Raw genomic sequence first — 16,691 nt, 5'->3', positions numbered from 1 at the left:
TCGTGCGTAAAGCTGCACACTTCACTTTTGTCGTGTCGGGAGCAACACTGACTGGCTGTCGCTGCGGAGGTCTGTTCTGTTCTCGCAGTTTTTCTTAGGATTTACAGCTATAACGTACAAATATACCAAACTGTATGTTCACGGTAACAAAGTCTCTGGGAAAGTCTCGTGCAAAAAAACCCAAGACTGCAATTGAGATGATTTACCAAAGGGTTACATGTGAAATAGAGCAATTATAGATTTTAGATCGCTTATTTTTATCATCGTACATACGTGATACTGTTTAGTACATTTTTATGTAATGGCTGTAATTAAATCCTGATGACAGAAACAGCGGAGTGCTCGGGTGTTGTACCCATGGTTTTATTGATCCAAATTTATTTTGGACGCACGCCATTTTCAGTTTTTGTGTACAAGTAAACGTTCAGTAGGAATCCTACGCAAGGTTTTATAAATGAGGCCCCAGGTCAGTGAAGTTAACTTTCATCATGCACAAATGCAGAATTCTCTGCAATTATCGTCTGAGCTTCTCCCAGATCGTGGAAGTCCTATCCGTCACTGGCGTCGGTCAAAAGACCATGAATGTAGCCGCTTGCCATTTCTTTGTGGCCCTGAGAGAGCGAGAGAGCAATCTCTAATGCTCGTGTCTTTGGGGCTGCCGTGTCAATCATAGCGGTATTGGAAGAAATCTGTGCATGCTCTCACTCAGCTTGAAGCCATTTTCGCCTTAAAGCTTTTCATTAGTTTTACAACCAACCACAAGTAGAAACATGCTACTTGAGGGAGAAGAATGAATGAATGAAGAGAATGTCCCTGGCGGGCAACAGTTGTTCACATTAATGATTTAAGCTTCATGTAATCAACAGGAGAGGTGAGGAAACAAAAAACAAAACGGCATGTGTGCATCAACCAACTCACAGTGACTCCAAAGAAAAGAAAACACACTCCAGATTATATCATGGGCCAGTGTGGATTACACTTAACAGTTTTATTGGAATATTAAGACAATGAAGCATAAGCCAAGCACCAAGAGTGACAGCTACAAGTGTCGCATCATACGGCTCTTAAAAATGAACAGGTTATACTGGAAAACAACGGCTTTCTTTTTTCTTCTTTATTTCTCCCCCCCTCTCACTCGTTAAAATGGTGAAGCAGATACACAGAACAGACGGTGAAATGTGAACATGATTAATGCCATTTACACGCTCCACATCCTACCTGTCAGCAGAAGAGAAGAAAAGGGAGAATGTAAAGGGAGCGGAGGAAGAATGAAACGCGGCGGCCATATTGGGCGGCTCCGTGCCCTCCCATCCCGGGAAAAAATAGTGTTTTTTTTGTTGTTGTTTTTTTTTTTAGATGGGCCAGAACGAATAAGGCGGCGTGGGAACGTGACGGCGCTGCAGGACTGACGGCCATTGGTTCCCATCGCCGTCGAGTCCTGTTGCCCCGGCACCCACATCCACACGGCAGCCGATGTGCACATACAGCATTAAAGTGACGGGATTGCAACCATTGTTACACTACACTCCATTGCATATTCGGGAGAAGTAATCATGAAAAATAATAAGTCATTTTCTTTCTGTCTGCATATAGCACTTAACCCAGCTTTCTAAAATATATATATGGGAACATGAAAAACATTTCTTAAATAAATCTCTTTTCGTTGCCCTCTAAGGTCTTGAGACGAGTTGTCGTTGCGTACCGAGGTGAGGGGGGGGGGGGGGGGGGTGAGGTTAAACATCCAGGTGTGTGTAGGTGTTTCTCTCGTAGGACAGAACGCGCCGTGAGCATCCCATCTCACCTCGATTCAGGTGTCAAGACTCAGAGTGCAGCGAGCTGGCGTCACGCTAAACCACATCAGTTGAAAATAGAACGCAGTGGTCCGTGTTTACACACCCATGGCTTGGGGGGAGGAGGGGGGGGGGGGGGGGGGGGGGCTAGGTCTCAATACGTGGTGGCTAGTGTCCAAACAAAGTGTGGGTGCAGATGCAGGCGTGTTCCACACAGTTTTTCCCATCAAGTTGTTAACATTTATCCGTCACTCCTCATACATACAAGGTTTTTACTGTTCTGCAATCTCCTAAAAATCTACTGGGAGGGGGGGGTTATGGCAAGCGTGCTACAGTTAAACGTCAGATATTTCCCATGGGGAATAACTCGGTGGAGGCGTTGAGAGAGGGTCACTGGGACTCTCCTTGGTGGGGTGGCGGCGGTGTTTTGGGGGGGGGCTGCACCTGAGAATTAGGTGGGAAGGAGAGGGGGGGGGCGGCGAGGGAGTCGTTCATGGGAGTCAACGTCACGTCGCTCCTCACGCTCGACTCGACGCCCCCCCACATCCCCGGCACCCTCGGCTCGATCCGTGGGCTCGCGAGTCTCCCCCGCGCCGAAGCTGCCGCCGAGCAGGGTGCGATTCTCGGCCCTGCAAGCTTCCGCGCGCTGGGATAAACCAAGTGACACGTTTCGTGAACCGAAAAAGCGGCTGACGTACACCCAAGTCTCGCCATCTGGAGCAAACACACACACACACACACACACACACATACACTCTCTCACACACACACACACACACACACACAGTGCGGTCAACACGTATTTGGAACAGTTGGCTCTGTAGTGCAGCGTACTGGTGAGCGGACAATGACTTGGACATCTCCTGTTGAGTTGAGTTCAAAAGGGGCGGGGTGTGTTTAGTGCAATGCCCCAATTTTAGACCGTAGCCGGCTCAACAAGCACGGAACAGAAGCTGATCTCAGGTGGTAGATTCAGACCTTAAGTGTCAGTTCAGAAATGTGAAGGTCCCCCCCCCCCCTCCGGCCTCCTGAGGGCTCTGAGAAATTGGTACTTTTTACATTTTGAGGAGATCAGATCACTGGAATAAAGCACGCAGCCAGACCGCGACCACTTGATGCCTGCGGTACAGAGACTTATTGCAACGTATCCAAAAGGGGCAACAAAAGCAGCCTTTTCCTCCCCCGACGCGTCAAAGAGCCACGACTTCCACGATAAGGAAAACAGATGCGGTCAAAATTTGGAGACGTGCCAATTTAATTTTTTCACTGAGCCAAATGAACGACGGCCTATTCCTGAAAAAAAAAAAGTAGCACCAGCGGCACCTTCTGTACTCCTCAGGAGGCATCGGCAACTTCACTATTCATCACTATAAGCCAGCAGAACTAAGTTTTTCCCCCCCAATGACACCTGGATCCTCTCGGATATCCTAATGAAATTGCTTGACTTTATTTACTTGTGCACATGATTAACATCTGCTTAAAAAAAAAAAGGCTAAACTCTGAAGATTAAAATTAAATCTAAGAAATGATGACAATTATAGAAGCTGAAGAAAGTGAGAGAATCTTCACGGATTTCCTGGGGGGGGGGGGGGGGGGGGTTGAATTCAGTATCCTGAATCGCCAACGACGACAACTTCAGGTGTAAAACTTATTTGTAGAAGAATCTGTCGAAGGAAAAAGTGCAATGATCCCCAAACCCACAAGTGCCATAGAGCTCCACTGCCAAATATTCTGCAGTAAAAAATTCTGCATCCTGATGCATGCAAACTGCACTGTAGAAATCAAGTAAAGTGCTTTAAAGTCCTTTGCCCCGTCTATGAGCACACCGACGCCGAGTTAATAGTCTCCCTCTCGTATATTCTGGCCTGTCGGCTCTCGGTGGAGGAGACGACGGCAGGAGCTAACGACTGGTGGAGAAAGAGCAAAAGTCTGCGTACGTCCAGGTCTGTTCAGAGCGGAGCCTGTGACCAGAGCGACAAGGTGGCAGCGAAACAAGAGCCTGATGCACGTGGCAACGCTACACGTTTCAGTGTTTCAGCCTGCGTGGAGAGAAAAGTCATTTGAATCCATAAACAAATGACGGGCTTTTCTGAAAAGAAAATGGTTTTTTTTCCAAAGTTCCATTTTTGAAGCTGTTTTGGTGCCAACAAAACTCACAAATAAGAGTCGGCTTGCTGAGGTGTGACCATCATCTACAAAAGAGTATCGAATTGTTTAATTATGTCAGCAAATAGCCACAATCAAGCCATGATTTGCAAGATAGGATCATTATTATAAATGACTGAACAGCTGCTAATGTATGAAAAATGTCACTGTCTCCATATTGTGTATATGAAGACTTTAAATCAGGTACATACGGACCCTCCTATTCTAAATTTGAGGTTTAAATAATGAGCATGATGTACTAGTTGACCTCAATAGTTCGTTTGTGTCCACTGGTGCAGGAGCTTTTGGTCACAGACTCGCGTTCGGGGCAGGAAGCAGACGTTTGTTCATGATTTACTGAAACGTCTCCTGTGATGGTGATTGGCTGGGATTAGAGCCCAATACTTTCTGGTGAAAAATCACCCGGCCTCTCCGCTCGTGTCATCCCCCAGGCCGTGACCACACGCAGGTTCAGCTCACGTCGTTCAAACAGAAACGGGGTGAAAAGAATGTCTCGGACACGTTGAGGAGAACAAACACTGCCGTCGCCGGGAGCCGGAACCCTTTTTCCTTGGGCCCCTCATCAGATCTGCGCGTCAGAACTTGCGCCTGAGGGGGCTGGACACTGTTATCTTGCACTGCAATACGCTACAGCACCGCAGCTGGCTTTGGACCCCGCTAACAACACCGCTACCACACACAGACGAACGCATGCACTAGTGAGCGACGACAGACTAAACTAACCTTCCGTCAGCCATCTGACAAACCTTTCTATCAATGTAGCACCACTAAATCGGTTAAGAAATCGTTTAACGTGCACCTTCAGTGAGCTCACAGCTCATGCACCTCTTAGCTTGTAGGTCTTTTCAGTCTCGTTTCATGGCACGCCAGCGGACTGGACTGTGAAGCACCTCCTGCCGCTGCCAATGAAGGGAACCGAGTATGGGATGAGACAAAATGGTCATCTAAAAAGGCACATAGGTTACACTCCATGTTTCCTCCTCACATGGAGAAGAGAATGACAGGGCAAGCCAGCTAACATTTTTTATTTTATTTTTTTTAAATCCCCAAACTCTCAAGAGGTTTGGTGTTGTTGCCTTCGTTCCATTTGCTGGCAGCAATTTAGAATTTCCACATGTTGTATTTCTTTATAATAACAATAACACCCCTTTCTTTGAAACCCAATTCTGACGAAACTCCACCAGTGTCAGCAGATCGTGTTTAAAAGACGCCGGATTTCCACAAGAAAAGTTGTCGTTTCCAGTAGTCGTATTAGAGGCTTCAGTTTGTTGTTGTTTCACAAAGTCACCAACTATTTGTCCGATCAACCATCCAGTTTGAATCATCTGAAAAACTAAAGTTTTTACATGGGACGACCGGGCTGACGACACACTGGTGCAAACCCTGAAAGAGGAGGAGGAGGAGGAGGATGATGAAGATGATGATGATAGCATTCTGAATTTCCATTGATTGTCTTCACTGATAATCGGTCACACATGCGCACACTTCCACTGACATGACTTGTTAGGGTTCATTATTAAAGCTACAGGGGCAACGCTCGGTTGCACCCATCTTTAAAGTTCTGCTGATGAAATATAATCAACCTGCTGATAGTTGAGGTTTAACAGATCACAACTCACAATTCAAATCAGATGTTTAATCAGCTAAAAAGCTTAATTTTTTTAATAATCTAAAAATGAAGGCCTTTTATATTGAGATCAAATGTTTTATTCAATAACTGATTTGGCTCTAGCTCATGGGTTTTCACATCCACAGTTACGACTGTTGCTGTGGCCTGTTTTTGAACATGCTGTACTGAGACAGCTGCTTTCGCGGATTTTGAAACACTCAGCTTCGCGGATTTTGCAGTGCACTTAAAATTTACATTTCAGACTTGTGAATGAAAACTTTGCAATTCACCTGTGAATCACATGTTGTTGGGGGGGGGGGGGGGGGGGGGGATCTGATCTGGATCGAATATGAAGTGTGATCCGTTATACCGCCAAGACAAAGGATAGCACATGCTAGATGCATGTAGAGAAAGGAACAACAGCAGACTGTTAAAACCTAAAAGAACAGGGAGATCTGAACGGGGTTCATGTGTGCACAATAGCATGCGCGGAGCTCAACTGCCCGTGGCTGCTGACGGACTGACAGGCTGCTTTGACGCCTGGAACAATGCCGAGAATTGTTCAAACATCCCCTTACGATCTGCCCCTCGTGTTTTTTTTTTAAAAAGCAAACTTTACGATCAGAATAAAGCTGACAAGAGTTCAGCTTGCTCATATAGGACACAGTAGGCCGATTTATAAATCATCGCTCGTTACTGCTTAAAGAGGAAGTAGTGTTCTTTAAAGACTAATCTATAGTCTTTAGAAAACACTTGATTTCCCTGATGTGCTGTCTGTAGAAGTCCACGGACCCTCTCAGACTCTGTGCTCATCTCCGGCTTTAGCTGATTCTAACGCGTGCAACAAGATGGCAAAACAATGTGCCTTATGTAGCTCCGTCCATGGGACAAGCTCCAACTGCAATATACCATTTGCACCTCCAGATGCCCTCTCAAATCACACATTCACACATGCACACACACCTTCTCTCGGAAAGGTGATCCACTAGCTGCTTTGACAAGCTAAAGAAGAGAAGAGGGAAAAAAAAAAAAAAAGAGAGAGAGAGAGGAGAAAAGAGAAAGCACAGTGAGCTGTACAACACGCGCCTTGTGGGCCTAAAGTTGCAGTTCTGGGATGGACAGAGGGAGGCATGCAGGCAGGTCTACAGGCAGGGTGACGTTGTGGGATCAGGCAGACATTTAGCACAGAGCGGGAGAGAAAAAGACACAAAACGGTGATATTTGTGCCTCACCTCCCGGTCAAAATAACCTGTTCAACACAAAAAACATGTGCTTGCCAAACAGCGTTATACTGAATATAATCATATGTATTTTTCTGTGATGTAAGTAATAACTAAAACAAAGATTAGAATGAATCTTGTATAGCTTGTTACATTTAAATTCCGTCCCTCCCAGCAGAAAGAAAGCTGCGTCAGCACAACCTCCGACTGGCTACCGAGGAACTTCTAAAGTTCTGTAATCCTCCTGCAGTGTGTGTACAGGCGATGGAGAAGACCGCCCTATTTGACCTTGAGTGGCGGTTCCCTCTCCAGCCAGCGAACTCGTACTTTCTGTTTATAGTGATACTCCTTGAGGAAGTCCTGCAGGGCAGGCGGCAACGGCAGAGAGCCTATACCATCGTAAGTGGTCCAGCGGCAGATGGCGGCCCGTGCCAGGTGCTGCAGGCTGAAGGGAAAAGTCCGATGGAGGGGCGCCGTGAGCAGCGGCTCAAAGAACATGCAGGCGCTGGGGTCCTTGTAGTGCTCCAACAGTCCTGTGACGGTGGAAGAGTGGAAAACGCATGGGTCGTGGGCGTCGAAGCTGAAGTTGTGGTTCCACTGCTCGATGCGCGCGTGCAAGGACCGGTTGTAACGGCGGAAGCTGACAGAAAAGAGGTAGTCCTCTTGGGCCGAGTCGCGCAGCAGAAAGGTGCCCTCCGGCCGCCCGTCCAGCAGAGCCTCGGCCTCATAGCGGTCCATAACGCCCCAGTAGCAGGGCAGAGCTGTAATCTGCAACAGGTCTGGCACCAGGCAGTGGATGTAGTCTATCTGGGTGTGAACCTTCCAGGGACCAGGCTGCTGCCTGCTCAGGTGACCATCCCCAGAAGCGTGCCTCTGCTTGGGCCTCCGAGCCTGCAGACAGAGGGTGGTGGAGTCCTCCTCAGAATCACAGTCTTGGACTGCAGCTGCAGCCCCCAACACCTGTGCACTGGCCCCCGATGGTCCGGCACCCGCACAGCTCCCAGTCCCTGAGCCCCTGCCCTCCCCGGAGGCCTCTCCTATGCCGGGCGCCATCTTTGGTCCCAGTTTGTAGAGAGAGGAGCCCGACGCCGAGGCCTCCAGGGTATGGATCTGTGCATTAGGTGGCGGGTCCACGCCTTCCTCTATGCTCAGTCTGCGGCGCTCGCGCAGACGCTCCTCCTCGTCTTCCGGAGAGGGGTGGGCTGGGTCAAAAGCATCCAGAAGTGCGGTGGAGGAATGCGGGCTGACCGGCGCCGTGTGCTGTTTGATCAAGTGCCACTTGTGAGCCAGGTCTGATCCGGGTGGGAAGGGGCAGGTCTCTAGCATGAGCTCGGTCAGGTGGATCTTTCGTTTGGAAGCGACTGGGTTCTTAGAAGAGCGGGAGCGTCGACGAGCAGGCAAAGGCAAGCACAGGCCGACTGTATCACTAAGCCGCTGGCGCAACGAGCGAGCATTCAGACTGCGTCCACCAGATACAGAATCGTTCATCTCCTGGATGGAGCTGACCCCGTAGCGCCTGTCCCGCCGGTTCCCGCTCCCCCGTAAGCGCCCAGACCGCCTGTCAGTCTCCAGAGAGCTCTGGGTTTTGGTGGAACACGAGTGTTTTTTCTTGCCGCCCCATGGAGCGTGACGCGAGTAGGAGTCTCTCCGTGCAAGGGGCACACTGCCCGCGCCGCCCCGCACATCCTCGGTGTCCTTGTCGATCGTGATCTCGACGATCTGCGGGATGTCCGACACGCAGTTGTGGTGGCGGCGTCCTACGGTCACCATTGGCACTGGCAGGAGGCTCCGTGACGGGCTGGAGGATCCTGACGCCTGAGCCTCACCTGAGCTGCCTCCTTGACCGAGCTCCACCACGCAGTGGACGGCTTCTGCCTCCGCCCGGCTCTCACTGGGTCCTGCACTGTTGTTGTGGAAGAGTGTCTGGCATCTGCTCTTCAGGTTGCTCCACATGTTGCCCACTTTCTTCATCAATGGGAGCCCCTGGGACCTGAAGAGAAAAGGACATTGGGTTGATTAACTCGCAGTTGGTGACTGCACACACAACAGCACCAACATTTAACACCCAGGTACGAGGCGCATAAAGAATGCCCCCACATTTCAATTCCCTGTGCTATTGTGCATTTTGTAATTAGACATGGCGAGAGTATAACGGGGCCAAAATGTCTGAGAGGTGGGCGAGCTCGAGTTAGCTGGAACAGCGAAGTTAGGAGTTGCCAGGCAGACGTGCAGGGACACAAGGCCACGGCTATAAATGAACCCAGGATCTGCTCACAGCTGATCTGCTGGTATGTACTGTATTACAGAGCCAGTCTAGACCTGACCAAAAACTTTCCCTGGAACTGCAACACACACAAGACCGTAGACTTATCCCTCTACTAGAATCAGACAGGGATTTGAAAAAAAAAAAAAAAAAGCACTGAAAGAGAGTTTGGCGATACAAATGCTGCAGGAAGCAGAGTCACAGTGGATGGTACCCTGCCAAACACGAGAGCTTTCAAGGATTCCCTCACCAAAAGTGTATTTGCTACTTCTGGATTTCACTGATTTCTAGGCAAACACATTTTGCCATTTGCAGCAAATCTGGAGCAAAGGACTCGATACTTAAAAGGTTTGCAAATTATCCTCAAACAAACCACTCCGTTTCTTCTTCGAACACATGATTCGGTTTCATAAAATCAATTCCATCACTGTGTTGATTTTCCCCGATGTAAAGTTTGTTTTTTATTTAATCAACTTTGAAGCACTCATCCAGCGCAGATGAGTGATTCAAATGATGTCGGATGGCTACACGCTAGCCACCAGAGATAAAATTCAACAGGGTCATCAAAATCATTGACGCACCGAAAATCATAAAAACTCATGCTTTGTGTTTCTAAGGGACACTGGTGAGAGCGTGTTCATTTAATATGTATAACTAAATTTAAATGTTGAAGCAAATTTGCATTTTTTGTCCACAGAATGTTTTTCAGTGCTAAATAATATTTAAATGGGTTTAAAAAATAGAAAAGATAATGCTCATGCAATAGTTAATGTCAGAAGCAATATGAATGCCAGGGAAAAGTACTAGACTGGACAATGAAACATGAGAAAGCTTTTGTTTCCTTAAAACCTGCAAAGGAAGTCACGGCACAAGCGAGAATTGTTGACCACTTCGCACGAAATGCAGTATTCTGCTTTCATAAATAGAATACTGAGCTACCGTGCCTGTGTCTGACATACTTTCGCAGTTGTTAAAATCGCAGCCTTCATACACAGTAATTGATAGCGTCAAAATATAAAACGATGACACTAATTACTGTCACATTTCCAGTGGTCCACCGCTAAACTGTTCAAGAGGCTGAGTGGATGTACTGGGGCTGCCCTGCAACGAGCTGGCACCACGTCAACTGGTGTGCAGCGTGAAGTCTGCCTGTAAATTCTGATGAAGACATCATGGATTTGCACCGTCAGCTGTGGCCCATGGAGCTCTTTGATGCACAGGAGGAAACCAGATTGTGCTCCAGCACATGACTTAAGTTGATTTGCCAAGGGGAAGTTCAGAGTCTTTCAGAAACGTACACATGATGTGTGTGACAGCCCAAATCCTGCCACTTATTCCCTCATTTTATCGAAAAAAGGAAGACAATTGTTCCCTATATGTTCCATTTCCTGCATTGATGTAGATGCTTGGAACTGCAAGCAGTATTAAAAAGTGGCCAATTTAATTAAGCTATACTGCCGACATTGCCGAGGTGATACGTTGGTTTATCTTTTTATTTTCTTTGCAATGTTTTGTGAACTATAACCCAGGTTGAGGACATTCACTGGTGTGTTCACCAGCTTTCTTTCATTACCTCAACTCGTAGCTCCAATGAAGAAATGTAAAGCAGACCCCTTGACAGTCCACCACTGAGTAACTAGATATTAATTCAAGCCAACAGCAACACCAAAGGCTTTCCAGCACCATCAACATGGTCACCAATGGAGTTCATTACTGTAACGTCTGTACACTTCACATTATTCCACTACATGGATGTATAATGACGTATGGCCTCACATTACATCAGTGCTTCTCAAATGGTGGGGCGCGCCCCCCTGGGGGGGCGTGGTGGGGTGTCAGGGGGGGCACGAGGCGGGCGCGACTTTCAGTATTAGTGTCTTTATTCATGCTTGAACAATAAAAAAAGGGCCTCCAGCCACTAGGTGGCAGCAGTGCTCAAACTAATCAACAGGCTGCCTGTTCAACCTAGTAGAGAAGAAGAAGTACTACACATGAACACCGGTGTACAGAGCTGGCGGAGGAGGAGGAGGAGAGGTGGAGAAGTTTCTGACAGGAGTGAAAAGAAAAAAGGATGAGGCATCAGAGGAAAAGAAAACAGGTGACAGTAACCGGTATAAACCTAGTAAGAGCAGGAGATATGACGATGCCTACATAGCCCTTGGGTTTACCGTGAACACGGTCGGAAACGAGGAAACACCCGTTTGTGTTTTATGCCTAAAAACTCTGGCAGCGGAGCATGAAACCAAATAAATTAAGACGGCACCTGGAGACCATACACCCGTTATGTCAGTAAGCCACTGGAGTTTTTTCATCGTAAACTCCATGAGTATCGCCAACAAGCCGGTCATTTCATCAGCGCGGCATCAGTAAACAAAAAAGCACTGTTAGCCTCTTACAAAGTTGCCCACCACATCGCAAGGTGCAAAAAACCTCACACCATAGCAGATTTATTTTGATAATCAGGCGATTGTATGCAGAATGCTGGTGCCAGCAACTGATACAGTGGTTTATACAGATAAATAAATATTATCAAGTTCTCAATGGTAGTACAATATGGGGGGGGGGCTGAAAAAAATTCTGTCCTCTAGGGGGGGCGTGACAGAAAATAATTGAGAACCACTGCATTACATACACTGAAAAGTTCTCTTTGGAATCTGTGTTTATCAACTCATATTCAACTTTTTCTGAGTACTTGAAGCCACGGCCACAGCTTCAAAACAAGGCTGTCATCAGGTAATGCAGCCTTACGTGGTTTTCATTCTTTATTCCACAACAATGGATGCCACCGGGATCTATACAGTCTGTATATTATGTTATGTTAAAATATAAAGAGTAGGTGTAGTAGTTAGTACAACAAAAGGAAGTTAATAACCAGAGACATTTGGATCAGCAGTGAGCTTGACGTCGCACAAAAGTTAAACTGCATGGAACCACGCTACATGCTCAAGTGTTCCAGTGCTCACACACCAGTGGTGCTACATGATGGGTCACTCGGGAACGCATTTTTGGAGATGGTACATAGCAATGCATAGCCATTTGCATTTGGAGTATGAATTAGACTTTTGGCATTTAATAAAGTACTTGCATCAGTTCTTGGCATCGTCAAAAAGTAAATACTCTTACTTGTCCTTAAAAAAGTGGCATCACTGAATCCCTAAAGACAATATAACCAGTTGTCCACGCACTCTAGAACAGTGGTGCTACATCTGATTGGCTGAAAGGCTGAAACATGCAGAGCATAAATGCACAGGGCATGGAAACATCTTTTATTGCAGATCAGTAAAATATACTTTGTGTATGTTGGTATCACAAAGAAAGAATCGAACATATTTTGCAAACCAACTGTGATAGATTATGTTTCCATGCACTGTGCATTCAAGCTCTGCAATTTAGCCAATCAGACAGAGCCTAACTCTCTTAACGTTGTGTTGAAAATATATTCCACTTATTTCATTATTACAGCAAAGCCAGAATGTCACAATCACTAAAAAAAACCAACAAAAATACATATAAATACCCAGACTAGAAAAGACAGTCACATTCTGAAATGATGCCAGTTGAAACTGCAGATGGGCTTGTACTCAAATGCATAAGCTATGAGTTAGCATCACTCGCATGAAAGCCATTAGCTCATATCGATAGTGATGTGATAACTTGATCCCCAAAAACTGAGAAAATGTCCTGTCCAAAGCGGATGAGAAAGGGACCTCATGGAGGAGATTAATCCAGCCTGGGATTAAAGACAGCTTCAGATAAAATCCTTGTCGTGGAAACGGGTCAGCTCCCAGGTAACGGAGAGGCGGCAAGATATAGTAGCGCTATTATTACTAGACAATTTCAAAGGAAATAGTGTGATGACATGAAAGGAGATTTGGAAACGGTTAACGTCCCAAAATCTAATCGATTGGTCCTTTGATGATGACAAATCATCCCCGAAAACTTCAAGCAATTCCGGTGAGTAGTTTCTGCGAAAAGTTAGTAAAATGCAATACAAACCAATAAATAAATACACGTATATGAACAAATAACCTTATCGGCCAACTTTGTTGGTCGCCCAACTTTCATTGGCGAAGGTAATAATAAAAGTCCATGTGCATTTGGTTAAAACCATTGCATTTAAACACTTGGTATAAAGTTGAATGGTACGCTGCCATCTAGTAAAATCACAAGGCTTTAGATGCTGAATTACCCCCCCCAAAAAAGTCCAACATGTTTCCATTGCCATTAATGAAAGTACTGTAATGTGTGAAGGCAGTCAGGCCTGGCTGGAGTCCAAATTTGTGAACTCAAACCAGCCACATGTCACCAAAGCAAGCAACACCTCTTATTGTTCCTATTGTGTCATAAAACCACCAACACTGGGCCCACGGAACAGGCTCTGGGAAGATCTCCCCGGGTTATAAAAAAGGATCTGCATGGTCTGAAGCTTCGCTTCTCCAAAGGACGCACGATCATACAAGTACTGAAAAAGTTTAGGATATTAAATGAAGGGATTGGTTGTTGTCGCGTGTCGTTTAATACAGTGAAGAACATTTGATACACAATGACTCCCGGAGACATTTTGTATCTATCACTTCAACTTCACAAAAGAAACAAACTGTTTCGAAACTATTAAGAGTTTGGGATTGCCCCAATTGGTTCCAAGTTCACTTTTCACATTTTCCGGTCCAGCAAAGTTACTAACGGACGTGTTTTTTGTCCCGCTTCTGTCACTGTACTTCCAAGTTGAAAACGCTCACCTACGGACTAAAGCAGCACGTTCACACCCTGCCGCCCGCCTCCGAGATGAACTGGAATTGTGAGGCTACGCTTATATCAGCTCCATCTCAAGAGGCAGCATTTTCCATTCGGGTTGCAGTAGTTTATCTCTCGGCCTGCTAATTATTTCAAAAACACAAACAGTGTCACGCATTAGTTCTGAGTAACCACATGGGAGGCAAGACTCTTCAAAATACTTCCACAGTAATTATATACTTAAATGTGTTTTGATTCAGATATGAACTGTGGATCATACCAGCACTATAAGAGAATGGTCAAGTTTTGCCTATTCATCTTAATTGTGATATCAACCCACACAATATACGTATTGCAGGATTGACGGCATTCTGATAAACAGTGCTGTTCATGTTGTCCAATACTAACCAACATGCCTGTAAGTAAATGAAACAATAGATGTTTAATAATGGTCCATTCATTAATAAAAAAAAAACAAATACTACCGGTATATGGAAAAAGTAATTAACACAGAATGGCAAACACTCCTCGTTTATTAGTTTGGTTCCAGTGATTAAAAAACAAGACCTCCAGAAGTGTCAAAATTGGGCTAAATTTATAATATTACAAGCAATAACCCCCAGATCAGACTGGAAGGATTTTGCTAAACGTTCCTGTATTTAAAAAAAAACACCTGTCATGTTTTAAAGAGAAATTTGTACCTTGTAGTTTTACATTTGTCATAATAATTACCTGAAGGGCCTCACAAGTCACACAGAGGGCACACAATGCAAGGGCATCTCATATTGCATATTTCTGTCTACAATTATCTCTGCTCAGCTAATTCAAGAGCACGACAGCCCTCGAGAGCAACTCTCCAACTGCGGTCATTGATAACAATGGCCACACCAATAGTGCAATCCAGTTCACATCCATTTTAAGCTGTCCCGTGTCGGAACTCGACTACTTCTGCTCTCCAGCAGCCTCACACACCCATCCTCCTGGGATCAGACTGATCTAAGAGAGAGGACTGGAGAGAAGACAAGATTAAGGGAGGACACCTTCTCTGCTCAGACCAGACCAGAGTTAATGAGATATTTGCAGAGCCTTGGTTTCAGAAAGATATGTAGCATGGCAGCAGTCCATACAGGGTCTGTAAATGACTGATAAAGCACAGTGATTCCCTATTTTAATCAATTCCACTTCAACAAACATTCCAAGAAATGATAAGTTCCACATGATATATTCTGATCTTTTGAAAACTGATGCTAAACTGTGTTTTTTGGGGGGCTGCAGCCACCTTGCAGACTGTACAATCACAATGCAAGTCAGGATATAAAGTGCATCAGCAATCATAAGTTAATATTAACACCACATAAGTAGAATGTTATTCACAGCATGCATTTAAAGATCGAAATGCGTCTACAGTCATTAGTAACTATCTCACGTTATCCATACAACTGTTAATAAATCATCTATTTCAACTGTACATGCGCAGCATTATCCCGTTGTACTGTCAATAGAAAGTAGAACTAATTCTAGGTGAGCTTCACCATTAATGTCAGCAGTTAAACGTTTTTCATAGTTGCTGTGTAGAAAGGTTGGGAGGCCTTTAGGGTTTGTGGAGGCCCCACTTTCCCCCTGCTACCAGACTAGTTAGCTGCCCTGCTAACCGTTACCGATACACCGCTACATGTAGCCGCAGACACCGACACATAGTCCCCGGACTCGTATTGTCCAACCAAAGTTCTCGAATCCACGAATCCCCATGGTGGCTTACAAGAATTGATCACAAACCGCTTCTTGTAAGCTTGTAAAAGATGTACTGAAGTTGCCGCAAAAGGGCTTACGAGCTGTCAAAAAATGCTAACAGTTAGCATTCCCCGCAATGGGAGATTCCAGCGTTTAAGTTAGCTCCGGCTAACTAGCCAGCTAGCAGGGTTAGCGTGTTAGCTCGAGGGAGAAAAAATCGAAATAAAAATACGAAACAAATCAACGAGGCGGTGTTGTGCGGCTTAAACGTGCCGAGTAGACAAAGGTGACACGTGTGGTCGATAATGATTAGTTTCTGGAGGTGATATCTTACCCGTTTTCCTGGTGAAAGCCCTATTCAACAGCTCTCTTTGTCTGCAAAAAATGGCTATTAAGAGAAGTCAGGCAGAGATCCCCCTCACGGACCACGGCGACGGATGAAAGCGCGGAACGGATTCCCGACGGTACCATCCCGGAGAATTTTAAATATATATTCTTAAAAAAAAAAAAAAAAAATACTAGTCAAATAATTTAAATCCTGAAATGTTCTCTCGGTGCCGCAGAAGCCCGTTCCTCGTCATGGTGGGGGTCTTCTTTTTTTTTTGCCCTGCCGTGGTCGCCGCTGCTTCTCGCAACCAATATGACGGCGGTCTCCGCAGACAGAGCCGGAGAGGCGGACCGGGGCTCCCCGTGAGGGAGGCCGAGTGACGCGGCCACGGGCCAATGGAGCGAGGGGAGAGGGCGACCACTTCCGACGGGGCAGGCGGATGGGGAAAGCCCCGGAGCTGGCTCCATGGTGATGGGCGTAGCGTGTCGCCAATGAGCGCTGGAGACGGTGAACGAGAACTCCGCTGGCCGCTACTTGGAAACGTGGAGAGGTAAAGGGACGCCGGAGGTATCCCGGTCTGGGGGCCGGGCCACCGGGGACGGTGGAGGAGCAGCGACAGTACCAGTTCCGCATCAAGTTTACATGTATTCACCAATATTTATACTATTATATATTCATAACAGACAACATAGAACATATCAGACTAAATATCTACTAATTCAAGGTCCCCCTTCAATAAAAACTCTTTAAAACTTTGTGTAGGGTGTTAATCATAAAGGCCACGGGCCAAAACCGGCCCACAAGAAACTCTAATCTGACCCACCAAGTCACAAGTAAAGTGTGAAAAACG

General features: G+C 46.1%; 1 protein-coding gene across 2 annotated transcripts; it reads right to left on the bottom strand.

Annotated features, from left to right (window-relative positions):
* Positions 1 to 968: 968 nt before the first annotated feature.
* On the bottom strand, positions 969 to 16,081 carry socs5b (suppressor of cytokine signaling 5b). 2 transcript variants are annotated; one of them, XM_080507559.1, is made up of 2 exons: positions 15,848 to 16,081; positions 969 to 8,775 (listed from the first exon to the last, which is right to left on the bottom strand). In XM_080507559.1, the coding sequence occupies exon 2, from the start codon at positions 8,754 to 8,756 to the stop codon at positions 7,065 to 7,067; it is 1,692 nt and encodes a 563-aa protein (XP_080363685.1). In that variant the 5' UTR covers positions 8,757 to 8,775; positions 15,848 to 16,081; the 3' UTR covers positions 969 to 7,064. The 2 variants fall into 2 exon arrangements, with proteins under 2 accessions (XP_080363685.1, XP_080363686.1); XM_080507560.1 differs by lacking the exon at positions 15,848 to 16,081 and adding an exon at positions 14,515 to 14,648.
* Positions 16,082 to 16,691: the final 610 nt, after the last annotated feature.

Source organism: Blennius ocellaris (assembly GCF_963422515.1).
Source record: "Blennius ocellaris genome assembly, chromosome: 13".
NCBI classification, from domain to species: domain Eukaryota; kingdom Metazoa; phylum Chordata; class Actinopteri; order Blenniiformes; family Blenniidae; genus Blennius; species Blennius ocellaris.
Note: the sequence above shows the minus strand (reverse complement) of the source record. Positions and strands in the feature narration are given on the sequence as shown.